Here is a 14,450-nt window from a genome sequence, read left to right on the forward strand (position 1 = left end):
TGACTGGGGGAAATACCCGCCAGTTAACATTTGGGCTTAGGAGCGCTGCTCCATAACAAAGTTTAATTGAAACGGTAATTACACCCATACTTTTTAAGTGCGACCGACCAGTGTTTTGAAAACAGAGGCTCCTTGTATTAAGTTGAACAAAAAGATGCGTCCGTTGAAAATGTACGTCGCTGGGTAGAAAGTTAACCTTCCTTCTGAGTTTTTAAGCATCTAATGAGGACATTTTCTACCTCGTCTCCGGGGACAGTTTCACATGCTGTTGTTTTTCAAGATGCCGTGGCATTTTGTTTAAAACTGCGTCGTTTTACACTCCCGTCTTGGAGTTGAATCCATTTGCGGTTTTGTTGCTATGTTTATTTTCCATTACATTTGTTTTTTTATTCTCTCCGTTGTTACGCCTGTTAAGAAAGGTACCATGTCTTTGTTGGTTTTGCTATATTTTCCAATTTATGGAAATATATATTTTTATATTTTGCATTTCGATTTTTATTTTTTTTTATCCATTACTTATTTTGAGTAACAACTTAAATAATGTCATACTGCTTATTTTTCATTTATTTTTTATTTCTTATTTATTATTATTATGTGTTTAATAGGGCTGGGCATTGGGCAGGATCTCACGATTTGATGAAACTCTGTTCCAAAGGCTCACGGTTCAACTCAATACAAATTCAATCCGATATTGATGAGATGGCTTACACTACGGTTCTACAGTACATCGATATATTGACATTTTATACACACACACAACTTTTCTGTATTACCATCTGACATGCACGACAAAAAATATTTCACGGAACAAATTCAAGTCTAATACAGAAATTCAATAATTATTCACTTCATTTGTGACTCTGTTGGTATTTAAATTAAGCATTATCTCCAAATAAAAAATGTCACATCAACATTTTCAAATTGATTCGGTAAAATGAAGCAAAAACAAAATTGTTATGATAACGGAGTATGGATTTCTCTCGACCCGGCCCTAGCGCTTCATTCGTCGACGGTTTTTCACTCTTCACAGCAGTTTTCCGGTGACCGTATTGAAAACGACCGTACTCAAACCCTAGAGGAGGCAGAACGCTGACCTTTGCCCTCGTCCTCCACCAATCCTCTGCCCAGCAGCTCCTCGGTGGACTCCTTCCTGCAGCACAGCTTGAAGAACTCGTTCAAGAAGTCGCCTGCGTGGGAAAGGGAAGTGGAGTTAAACGTCATTAAAAGGTATACGGTTTTAGGACTTTAGCAGCAATCTGGTTCTTCCCCTTGTGCGTCTCAACCATGCGGATTCCCGTCTCGACACGTTACATAACGAACGAGAAGACAACCAATCAGTCCAATCGAGGCTCCGGGATGCATCGAAAATTTTGTGTTTCTACGTTTGGGGAGGGGTGAGACAGTCGAGGGGGTGAGCCGGCTGTCGGACACGATTACGCGTTCGATGTGAAGCGGGCTTCATTACAGCGCCCGCCCGGGAGGCGAGGGATACACCGAAGACATTTTTCATGGGGCGGTTTTGGTCAGAGCTATCGTATTTCACTATACGAGGCGATACGGAGCGCCGTTCCGTTCCATTTATTTCAGAGAGGACAGGGTAGTGGTGTTTGTTTGTGCTTAACGGGCAAATAAAAGTGACTAAATTCCAATTCATTTATGGGAGAGCAAGAAAAAAAAAAAAGAGCATAAATATGTCTTAAAAAAAACAGATTTCAACACCGTGTACGTCCGACCCGTATAGATCCAAGGACGCAGAGCCAGGTCTTACCTAATAAGCACTGAGGGTTTTCAGCTTTCCTGACTCGGACGGACCAGTGCGGGGCTTGGAGCGGGTCCAGATCGCTGCCAGGTCACACAGAGAGCACATATGGTCAGATCCTCCTCACCTACGCTCGCGATACCGCCAAGGTTACGGCACACACGGGCTGAATTTCGACCGCACCCCAATCAAAGCCGGTAAAGACGAGTTCACCGAGAGCACCTCGTATCATCGCCTAATGCGGGGCTAAAAAACTGGATAAAAGCGAGCGTGGTGATGGTTGTGAAGCCATTCCCGTCGAGCCCGACTACCGTTTTTTCAGACGAGGGGAAAAACGCCTCTGTTTATTGTGTTGCCACGTCTAAATAGCTTTCTGATCTCACGTCGGGGGGGCTCTTGTCTCATGGTTGGATGAGCTCCTTTATGAGCTGGTCTCCTTTTGAGGTGCAGATTTGATCTTCAAAGTTGCACTTGTGTCTTTCTTTTTTTTTTTTTTTTTTTTACTTGCACTTGTAAATTACAAGCAAATAAATCTCTGGAAAAAATAAGAAATATAAACGTCTCTGAAGGCGGGACAGCGGAGTCATAAACGGAGGAGGAGGGCAAACACGGTATTATAATATAATAACTCACACGCTCACTGAGCGTTTCATCGGCGGAGCAGAAAAGCAGAAAATCACGCAGCGTGAACCGGGTCGACGGCTCTAATGCAGTCGGAGCGGCCGGAGATGAGGTGCTTGTAAATAAAAAAAAAACTAAAAAAAAAAAAAACCTCCCTCGCTCCCCCTCCCTCGCTCCTTTAACTCGCATCCCCCGCTCTGCTCTCGCCCACCTCTCGCCCACCTACACCGTCTGGCACATCGGAAAAATTAATAAGGGTAACGACCCCCCCCAGCTATCGCGCCGTCGCAGGGCCGCGGAGAAATTGTTTCCGGGCGTCGGCAGCGACGGCGCGGCACCTGGCTCGTCGCTTGTTCTGCGTCGCTGTTAAAATTAGACGGAATAAAAAATGTAAATAAAAAAAACTGGGAAAATACTACGCCTACGCCGACATCCGGTCCCTGTCTAATTACCAAATTAATAAATAAACCTAGTTTCTATTTTCTACAGCTGTCATGGAGGGGTGCATTTCATTTTAATTAATAAAAGAAAAAAAAATACACCAGAATCACAAGATATTTAATTAAGTGGCTTTTCTTGATGGGCATCAAAACGTGTTTCAAAGTGGTGAAATCCACACTCACGAGTACACGTCGTTATCGACGACAATGCCTTCTGTCAGGTGCGGCCAAGTGGTGGCGAGGTGCAGCTCGCTGCCAGAAACAAGAAATGGAATTCAATTTGGTGCACAGTAATTGACTCAGACATTATCTTTTTTTTTTTGTCATAATGATGTCCCGTGCAGAAGCAACGCTGAAACCTGTGAGAACACATTCGGGAGGATAATGAGATAAAAAAAAAAAAATTAAATTAAAAAGTAAAAGAAATGAGGCATGCGCAGTCGTCGTCATGGCTATGGTCGAACTCCACCTGATTGGGTCCTCGCAGGCGCCGAACGGGAGCTTGCCGAACTCCACCCCTCCAACCTCGCCGCCGAGGAGCGCGTCGAAGTCTGCCAGAACAAACATGGAACGCACCCGCGCTCGTTATCTTCACGTGGGCTCAGCTTAGAATGATTTACAGCAAAAAGGACTTTTTTTTTTTTTTTTTTTTTAATAAAAAGGCAATAAACGAGCAACTCCCACTGAAGCACATTTTGTGTCTTCCGGGCGGGCACACTCGCGGTATGAAAATCAACACGGGGTGAACCGGCGGCCCACGGTCTCTCCTTTGTTTCTCTTTTAAATTTTTATTTTTTTTGAAAGATAAAAACTGACCCACCCACAGTTTTCCGCCCACTAGCGTTCCTCTCCGACCCAATAGATGGAGCCGGAAACCACGCACACGGTACCGGCTTGTGAAAAAATAATAATAATAAAGAAGAAAAATATCTATATATTTATATAAAATTATTTGACCTCCTTTGCATTCTCCGCCTTCTCCCGAACCACTTAGAAAACTCGAGCGTCTCTTTGCTTGGCTAAACCCACGAGGGAGAGCGGGCGCTTATCGCCGGTGAGAACACACGAGTGAATTGAGAGAGCTGGGCGAGTGGATTATATCAGCGTCCTCCGCATGGCCAGGCGATACGCGCGGGAGGGGAAAAAGAAAGGAAGTTTGGGTTCACGGAGCACGGGAACGCTATTTTTATTGCTCGCTGGACCCCGCCGCCTCTCCCCGGCTCCGGACCTCCCTCTCCCGTGTCCCCTCCGCTACCACATTTAAGCGTTTGCTTTCCACCTCCGGATGTGGAACCTAAACACACCGCTTCTGCCGCAAACATACACACTAGCTGGAGCGAATGTTGGGTAGATGGCGAGGGCTTGGGAAAAAAAAAAAAAAAAAAAACCCTCTGCGGTTTTCTCGTTGTGTGACTAGCGGGTCAGTCAATGGGAGGGCCTCTGCAGGTGTATAATGGCTTGTTTTACCTGGAGGCTGCTGAGGCCAGGAGTACTGCTGCCAGTCCTGGAGGACGTAAGTGAAGCGGATGGCAATGTTGATGGGGGGCAGAGGGGTCAGGGGACAGCCCTGTTGAAAACAAAAGAGGAGCAGGGGAGATTGAGAGACGGAGAGAGGAGAAAGGGATTTGTGTGTGTGTGTGTGTGTGTGTGTGTGTGTGTGTGCGTGCGCGCGTGCGGGCAAAAAAAAAAAAAAATTATTGACAAGAAGAAAAATGGGGGCACGGGCAGATAAAGATAACCGTGGCCTGGGGGTCTCGGGATTCTATGTCCCAGGCACCGCCATGTAAACACTATTACAGCCGACGGCGCCATCTCAAAATGCAGTGACAGCAGGAATCTGATTTTAGCCTTCCAATGGAAAGTGAGAAAAACAAACAAACAAAAAAACAGACGGTGGAAGAGAGAGGAAAAAATTAAAATAATAAAAATAAGAACGCGGCCGCTCAATGCAAACAATTTTTATTTTTCTTGCGAAATGCGGTATGTGGCTTTGATGGGGCAATACTCACTATCTTGGACTTGAAGATGTCGAGCAGGCCAGACAGGTGGTTGTACTGGCTGGGCACCTTGCGGAGGTGCACCATCTCGAAGTCGGTGCGCACGCCGGGGCCCTGGCACTCCCCGGCGTACATCCGCCTCCACTTCTGCTGGATCTGCACGAACATCGGCACCTGACTGCGGGCAGGAAGGGGGCAAAGGGCAGCGGATGATGGGGGGAATTAATAAAAAAAAAAAGGTCGTTTTGGCTGGTCTCAGGTTGTTCCGCTGGATGCTACTGGGGTAATGTCACCTGCAGGGGCGTTTTTGCCCCACCTGTTCACCGCCTGTTCTACAGAAGCTACACAGTGACACCTGGTGGGCGCTCGATGAGCTGCAAGTCAAAATGTGAGTACTCCGAACCTCTGAAACTCTGAATTAGATTAGCTCTTCCGCTATTGAATCTTACATAAAATATAATAGATAGTAGATAATAACAGATTTTGAAGGGGATTTTTTGGGGTCAAATATTCCACAAATATCAGTAACCTCACACGTGCGTATTCATAGCTGATCGGTTCTGGCAGAGCACGCATCCATCTACAGTGTGACGCCCCATTGTAAAGCACGGTGCCAGGGAGCAGCGGGGGACAGGGGGACAGGGGGGGGGTACAGGTAACCCAGCCCTCACCACCACGGAGCTGATGCTGCCAGATATCCAGTTGCCATGGATACCAAATGACCCAATGCAATCCATTGCCACGGCAAGTGTTCTACCCGCCCACCATTTTTCTATTTTTAAGAAAAGGCAGCTTTGTGTTAAGAAGTCTGCAGGAGGAAAAAAAAAAAAAAACACAGTGTTGCTCACAGATTGCTGTTGGCTTTCAAATCGCTGGAAGCTTTGTTTTGAACAAAAAAGAAGAAAAAAAAGGATTTGGGCTGAAGATAAGGTTATCTTATTTAGGATACCTATTTTACAGTATGGTACACAAGTGTCAAAACAATTCCTGAAAGCTTGTGTAATATTCATTTATTTCCACAATGATCCTGTTGCCAAATGAAAGACCACAGTGCCACAGACCGTCCCCTAGTAGACGGTCAGTACCACAAATATGTCTAACCTCCCTCACGGTATGATATTATCGTGGATACAGTTTCACAATGGTGGAATGTTACAGTCACTACAGCTGAAAACGGTTGGAATGTTGCCATAAATGCGGTTACCCCTCCTCAGGATGTTACCATGGATACTGTTGCCTAGCTCTGAGGTGTTGGTTTGATAATCTACCCGGCAGAAGCAACCGTAACTTGGCAGCGACTACAAGGCAGCAAAACATTGCAATGGAGATATTTCAACACCTTCGTTTGACAAAAACCTTCGGGCAGATTCTGACCATTTCTGTTGACAAAAACTATTTGATTGATTGGGTAGGAATTCCAAGCTCACCATTTAGTTACTCTAAAGAAAGATATTTAATAATGGTCCAAATTGATCAGGTGACCCGAACCACACTCAACCCAGCCAAGCATAGGCAGCTCTTTATTGGGTTAAAATTAGTTTTGCAGCAGTCTAAAACTAACTGGGATCAAGCATGGAGATATGTAGCTTTCTTCAATTTCTACTATATCCATAAGGAGTTTGTGGAAAGTGGAGAGAACAGAGCAAGTTATTTTGCAATTGCAAATTAGTTTGCAGCGATAAGAAGACTTGCTGTGGCTGTTGACACCAGAAATACCACCTGCAGACTGATTTTTATTGCTTTTCCCTCTGAGTTGCCACAAAAACAGGGGAAAGCCGAGCTCAGGTGTGGTCCTTTTTTTTGGGGGGGGGGAACAAGCGCGGGATTGGGATTCACTGCATCCATTCAACGAGGACGCAAATAGACGCGCTTTCTTTGATGACAACTTCGGTTCCGCAATAACACCACGGAACAGCCAAAACAAGTTGCAGAGATGGATGAGTTTAACTTTGTGAACACGGGATAGGCTGTGCAGTAATGTCTGCCTGAAACATAAAAAATGGGACAAAAATGTACTCGGTAAGGTCGGCACAACCATTAGAGTTGGTAATGCCTATGGACACAGAAATGACCAGCAGAGGACTATTACAACAAACAATAACGACAGACCATTTTCGGATGATAATCCTCAAAAACAGCAAAGAATTCTACTGGAAAAACACTCAAAAGAGAAAAGGTAATATTTGATGATTTGACTACTCGATTAAACGATCATTTGATTATTCGTTCATGAGGGCAAAATGTTTTTTCGTCTAATCTCGGGAAGAATTTGTAGGCCTCTAATTCCTAATGCCACACAGTCGCTTCGGTGGTTTTACCAGTTCAATCGGAAAAACTACCGTATAAGGCACTTGGTAGGTGTTCATTTCTGATCCCGTCGGCAGATCCGAACAATCGATTATTCGCTCGCACCGCCCGCCGATTACTCGACATACGAGTTTTTGCACTTCGCCACACTTATCCCGACGTGCTGCCGACTTACCAGCCACTGTTGGCCAGAGAGATGGAGATGGAGCTGAGGAGCAAGTTGCACTTGGACTCGCTGATGATGGCCTCGCAGTTTGTCCCCGGGGAGATGACCAGAAACTCTCGCACCCCGAACCTGCCACGGCAAAGCGGCGGGAAAGTGAGTGATGAGCAGTCAGAAGGTCGGCCCACAGAGTGATGACCCGAAACCAACATCAAGGAGCAAATTCAGGTCAGTTGGTCAAACGTCACAACTGTCGTTCTTCCAAAGCTGTGGTTGATCAGTTAAGGTCACTACAAAATAACCCCTCTTTTGCAGACGGTTACTAAATGAACAACAACTCATATGAATGAATTACTTATGAAACGAAAGCAAACCCTCTTCTCTTACAGCTCTAGTCGGAATCTAAAAAAAAACAGGTTTATTGTACATTCATCTTCCTACATCACTGTTTATGTCATAAGTTATTGTATAGGACTGTATATTTCGGGGGTTTTTTTTCATTATGACCTTGTATTTCTCTGGTCTTTTTCATATTTATTCTTTTGTTTGGTTTTTTTTCTGCCTACCCATCTATCTATCTGTATTTATTCTGGGCTTATGTCTGCACTTTTTAGCTTGTTCGGTGGAGAGATATAGTGGTTTAACTTATTCTTTTGAAATCCCATTATCCCATGACATCCCGGGTTGTAGTTACCATCAACAATGCAAGTATTTATGTTATTTATGTGTCCATTCCTATAAGCAAAAAGATCTCCCGAAATTCTCAATATGTCCATTTGTCCACAGCAAAACTAAACCACCAATGAAGGATTTCCGCGTGTAGAGAACAGCCGTCTGAACACGTATTCACACTATGACAATTCCACTCAAACAAAAAACGATGGAAACAACATACACACACTGTATATTACATTTTAAAAGCAAGTATATACAGTATATGATCTTAGTCTCATTGTCTATTACTGTATATATATTAGTACATGGTATACTGTATATGATATATCTATATCAAGTATTAATCTCATTGTCAACTACTATTATAAGTGCCTATTTCCAACCATGCTGGATGAAATTGACATTTCCGTAATAATAATCGATGTCTTCAACGCGATTCTGAAAATGTTTTATTACGTTACAATTTGAATAACAAAAAAAAAGGGGGCTATTTTCAAGGTATTCAAATACTTACATTTCTAAGGACGAAATTAAAGCACTTCAAGGTCCTGGTAAGAACCCTGTAGACATATACCTTAAAAAGCTATCTAAAATCTTTGTGCTCGAGCCATCACATTCAATTCATTGCCATTGAACTCATTCAGTAGGACCCTGATGTGATCAAAATGGTTGGAAATGAGTAGGAATATTTCAAGTTGTTTTCGTCTTTCATTGTGAGTGAACTCACCATCGGACCAGGCAGTGAGCGCGAGGAGGAAAATCGTTGTTCATACACAGAAGATCCTGCATTGCCAAGGGAAAGGCATCTGGAAACAGAGCAGACTCGGGTCAGGGATGGATGACACATTTCTATCCATTTAATTTAGGCTTATCCTCATCGTTGGAAGACATGCGAGACATGGTTCTGAGGTGTGGTGTACCACATAGACCATGAACTGTTTAGAAACAAGACAATCCTGACCGACTGTCAAGGAGCACTGGAGTCATCATAAACAAATTCAATTGAGCTCACGTACAGTATATGGAAAATACTGACGACATTATACGTCTTAGATACTGGACAGACAGACAGACAGACAGACAGACAGACAGACAGACAGACAGACAGACGGACAGACGGACAGACAGACAGACAGACAGACAGCAACAGCTCACATCAGAGAACACTAGGCACTAATACTTATGAACAATATAATACAAATGTAAAATTTGAAAATGACAATATCTGGGGAAATAGTAAAATATACAATAAACCTCACAGCACTATGAACCTGAAAATTAATACAGTTACACAAAAGTAACACAGTTACCCAAAACATGTTTTATAAAAATAATCTAGAGCTCTACTGTACACCCCAGACCTTTCCACCTGGCAGAAAACAAAAATTTTAATAAAAATAAAACATTACCTTCTTCGGGTTCCTCCTTCTCATCACCCTTCTCTGACTCCTGCTTCAGGTAGTGGTGTGTGATGGAGAACTTAAAGTCTGCAAAGTTTATGTCCTGGGACTTCTCCTCCCAGATGCCACTAGTGTACTCGCCCTGAGTAACAAAAAGGGATAAAAAAAAAAAAAAGAATGTGTAAGGTCGTATGGTCGTAGGGCATCTGGCCGGCAGCAGAAGATGGCGTTTTGAGAGATGATTGTTTACCTTCTCTGGGGACGCTTTGCCTGCAGAGCTTCCGATCAGCTTCCAGTCATTTAACACCTCCTCCACTCTGGACACAAACCTGCCATGGAATCAGATGTTTACGTTCTGCCACGGAGCAGCAGCTGGACATGCAGTATCATATCGAAGAAGAGGTGGAAGGAGGGATGGGGATTGAGAGGTTAGTCCAAGTCTGGCAAAATATCTACCAGTTACTGTTATATACCCTCCTCTCCAGAAGCTTGAACATTTCCTTTAGCCCAGTTAATTTTCTTGGCGGTCATATTATCACGAGCGGTACTTCCAGTTTTACTACTACAGTGGTACCTCGACTTACAAGTGCATCTACTTACGACTAATCCAAGATACAAGTAGCGATAGTCGCGAAAAATTGTATCGACTTGCGACCAACTGCTCTAAGATACAACCGTGGAAATGTGCAGTTGGCGCGTCGCCGGCCAGGCAGCAGTCAGTCAGCAGTCAGTCAGCAGTCAGTCAGCAGTCAGTCAGCGGGCGACCTACATCATGTGTGCACGTAGTTTGTGGCTTATCGATATTTTTTTCATATTTACTGTGTTTGTGCTGTGTATTTTGTTTATTTTCACCCTTCATGATGAGTCCTAAGAAGAAGGATGATGGAAAAAGAAAAAGGCAATGATTCCCATTGAAACTAAGAAGGAAATCATAGAAAAATATCAGCGTGGTGTATATGGGAAAGATTGCTTCGACATACGACTGTTTTAACATACGACCGTTCTTATAGAACGAATTACAGTCGTAAGTCGAGGTACCACAGGCGGCTCCGGCAGGCGGCATTCTCAGCTCCGATCGGTCTCCTCACCGATTGGACTCTCAGCTTAGTCAAATTTGCCATTGTTTTTTGTCTGATTGCAATTATCCATGTATGGCAAAGTAAATAATCTGTGCATCCTGCAGATCTAGTCAGGATTGGACTTTAACTAAAGGAATATAACATACAAACTCTTAATAACACAAAGTTACAAAGCGAAGGTATAATTTTATTACTATTAACCTTTATCATGTTTGAAAAAATGGAGGTAAAGTATTACCAGAAGACAATTGGATTAAACAAAGCGCAGTGTATTAAACGTCATAAATATATACATTTCTAAGGACAACTGACACGCACCCGAATAAGTTCTACAAAATTAAAAACCCAATAACACCACTGACAGAATTTATAGACATTCTAGAGATTTCAACGTATAGAAACTTCCCGAATTACAATTACTGGTAACAATAACCATAAGAAATAACATAATACAGGGAACATATATCTGATGTGTATGTGTTTTTAAATATTTTCATTCTTTTTGTGTTTTAGTGTAGGCCACTACACACAGACACACACACACACACACACACACACACACACACACACACACACACACACACACACACACACACACACACACACACACACACACACACACACACACACACACAATCGATTTCATTAGATATCCTCTAAAATTGTCAGTCAGATAAAACCACGTACCTTAGTTGATTTATTCATTTATTTATAGGTTTATTAAATAAATTACAATTTTGAAGGCAGTTTTCTGTTGACTTACAAAGTGTCATGAAATAATTATGTTCCCCATAATGGATTAATAATCATAATAAATAATCATGATCACAACACTGACTAAAATAATTGTGATTATCCTTTTAGCCATAATCATGTAGCCGTACTTCAGAATGATAACCGCCATTAGTTTGGACATAGGAGACCGTCCCACAGCCGCAGACACCGCCCGATCATAGAATTACACTGTAACCAGGCCAGAAGAAAACAAACTCCTGCAGTCACAACACACACTGGAACAGAGAGCACACTCATCCATTGAACTTTAACGAAGGACGACTTCCCCTGGACCCTGCGTATTGCTGCCTGCAGCTATATTTATTGTTGTCATTACATTTACATTTAGTCATTTAGCAGACACTTTTATCCAAAGCGACTCACAAGGGAGAATAACATTCAAGCTACATTGCAACAGAAACATTAGTGTAACAATAAATACTGCTAGGTAGTGCTAAGTAATTGTAGGTTAGGAGAGGAGGTGCTCTCTGAAGAGCTGGGTCTTCAAGTGCTTCTTAAAGACAGAGAGGGAGACCCTTGCTCTGGTGGTTTTTGGCAGCTCGTTCCACCAACGTGGAACTACATATGAGAATAGCCTGGATTGCCGTGGTTATGCAGCCGGCAGAGCCCGGCGACGCTCATTTGATGAACGCAGCATCCGGGGGGTAACGTGCTCTTACAAGAGCATTTAAGTAGGTGGGAGCATTCCCAACAATCACTCTGTAGGCCAGCATCAGAGACTTGAACTTGATGCGAGCGACTACAGGTAACCAGTGGAGCTCGATGAGCAGCGGAGTAACGTGTGTCCTCTTTGGCTGGTTGAGCACCAGTCGCACTCATCTGCAGTGGCTTCACTGCACAAGCCGGCAAGCCTGTTAAGAGAGCGTTGCAGTAGTCGAGATGGGACACCACCAAGGTTTGTACCAGCAGTTGAGTGGCATATCAGGTCAGGTACGGCCTGACTTTTCGGATGTTGAATAGTGCGAAGCGGCACGACCGAGAGACGGCGCCAACATGGTCCGAGAATGTCAGTTGGTCATCGATAATGACACCTAGATTCCTCGCAGCCTTGGCAGGAGCAAGAGATGAAGAGTCAATTTTGATATCAATGTTGTGATAAATGCCTTGTTTGGCCGGGGAAGACCAACAGTTCAGTTTTTGCCAGGTTTAGCTGAAGATGGTAATCCTTCATTCACGTGGATATGTCAGCGAGGCAATCCGAGTGGTCATTAATTAGGACTACTGTCATTACTGTAATGCCACATTTTCTTTCATGCTGAAATATTATCTCACCAGACTATAGATAGATGGCAATGCATATATTTACTTCATTTTCTTAGATCTAATCATATATTATTAGGAATTATCTAATTATCTAGGATGAATACATTTTAATTTGAGCTATTGCCCACAAAAAAAAAAAAGGTCTCAGGACATGACTGCTTGTACATAACAGTGTTAGCATAGAGACACTCAATAGATAGAAATGATGTTGTTTGTTTCTTGTTTGTTTACCTACTATACATGGATAGCTAGATAGAATGATAGACAGAGAGATAGATAAATAGATAGATAGATAGATAGATAGATAGATAGATAGATAGATAGATAGACAGACAGACAGATAGATAAATAGATAGACAGATAGACAGACAGATAGATAAATAGAAAGACAGATAGATAGATAATTAGACAGACAGACAGACAGATAGATAGATAGACAGATAGATAGATAGATAGATAGATAGATAGATAGATAGATAGATAGATAGATAGATAGATAGATAGATAGACAGACAGACAGACAGATAGACAGATAGATAATAAGCCACTGTAAATGATGCAATATTTATGCATATACAGAATGCAGCATACATAATACATAGCGTTGCAAAATACGTGCTTTCATGTAAGTCTCTGCAGGTATTATATGAAATATCTGAGTGGTTTTAAAGATGTTTATCATGTATTTTATCTTATATTATCATCGCTCGAGTGTCACCTATCCCCGAAGCGAGGAAACCACGATATGACAAGACGTGGCTAGCCTACCTCTCCCATTCCGACGCGGTGGTGAAATCCGTGATCTCAAACACCTCCGACTCGGGCTGAAAGGACATTAGAAGAAAACGTTGGAAGTGCCTGCGGTTGTTGCGGAACGTCGGGCATGCTTACTCGCAAAGCTGCGCTAGTAGCCACGGTACTCACGTCACTGTCCGCGGCCATCACGGAACCCTGTTTACTTTCCGTCCCCGGACCGCGCTGCGGTGCATTGTGGGAGTCCGGCGACGTCACCATCACGCTGTCAAGAGTGCGGCGTTCGAGGGACGTCGGAGAGACGGGAACCGCGACCGTTTCTGTTGGGGATTAAAATCTCCACGTCGTGTTTGACGTTTACGTTTACGTTTACATTTACATTTACATTTACATTTACATTTACATTTACATTTACATTTACATTTACATTTTGTCATTGAGCAGATTTAACAACTCTTGGGTTCCACTTTGTAGCTCGATTTCGGCGGGAATAACCCGCAGCGGCCGTCTAATAACACATAAAAGCGGTTATATGGCCCTAAGACGAAGAACAAAATTCATACAATTTGTTCATACAATTTCAAGTACGTGGCTGATATTAGGTACATTTATGAAGTCTGTTCATTTGGCGCAATACCGATACAAATAATGTAATAGAATAAAGAAAAACTCACGTGTAATATCTACTCGTCCACCTTATTCATACATGTGATATTACTTTGTTTATACATTATGTAAAAACGATTTATCTAGCTTGCCTCTGCAGTTCACGGAAGTTCCGTAGTAGAACATAAAATGTTCATACACAAAACATACATATCTGGCGATAATAATAATAATAATAATAATAATAATAATAATAATAATAATAATAATGATAATAATAAATATAGCTGCAGGCAGGGTCCAGGCCCTCTCTTAAAGTTCAATGGAGGAGTGTGCTTTGGCTCTCCGTTCCAGTGTGTTTTGTGACTGCAGGAGTTCATTTGTTCCGGCCTGGTCACAGTGTAATCTTATGATCGGGCGGTGTTTGCAGCTGTGGGTGGGTCTCCTACGTCGCAACTGACGGCGGTTATCATTCTGTAGTACGGCTGCGTGATTATGGCAAACGGTTGTTTTAGTCAGTGTTGTGATCGCAATTATTTATCACGATTATTAATCCATTATGGGGAACTTAATTATTTCATGGCACTCCGGA

At 42.8% G+C, this 14,450-nt stretch overlaps 1 protein-coding gene across 1 annotated transcript in view; it reads right to left on the bottom strand.

The window, feature by feature from the left end:
• The window catches only part of rab3gap1 (RAB3 GTPase activating protein subunit 1), a 47,816-nt gene extending 34,345 nt beyond the window's left edge, over positions 1-13,471 (bottom strand). Inside the window, exons 1-12 of the mRNA XM_080019688.1 lie at positions 13,424-13,471; positions 13,268-13,323; positions 9,613-9,691; positions 9,372-9,504; positions 8,690-8,768; positions 7,300-7,419; positions 4,830-4,995; positions 4,288-4,387; positions 3,290-3,371; positions 3,004-3,072; positions 1,769-1,842; positions 1,095-1,187 (exon numbers count right to left, since the gene is read on the bottom strand). Coding sequence (XP_079875814.1) covers positions 1,095-1,187; positions 1,769-1,842; positions 3,004-3,072; positions 3,290-3,371; positions 4,288-4,387; positions 4,830-4,995; positions 7,300-7,419; positions 8,690-8,768; positions 9,372-9,504; positions 9,613-9,691; positions 13,268-13,323; positions 13,424-13,441 — 1,069 coding nt within the window. The 5' untranslated portion in view covers positions 13,442-13,471. The remainder of the gene's footprint in view (positions 1-1,094; positions 1,188-1,768; positions 1,843-3,003; positions 3,073-3,289; positions 3,372-4,287; positions 4,388-4,829; positions 4,996-7,299; positions 7,420-8,689; positions 8,769-9,371; positions 9,505-9,612; positions 9,692-13,267; positions 13,324-13,423) is intronic.
• Positions 13,472-14,450: the final 979 nt, after the last annotated feature.

This window comes from Zeus faber (genome assembly GCF_960531495.2).
Source record: "Zeus faber genome assembly, chromosome: 18".
NCBI lineage: Eukaryota > Metazoa > Chordata > Actinopteri > Zeiformes > Zeidae > Zeus > Zeus faber.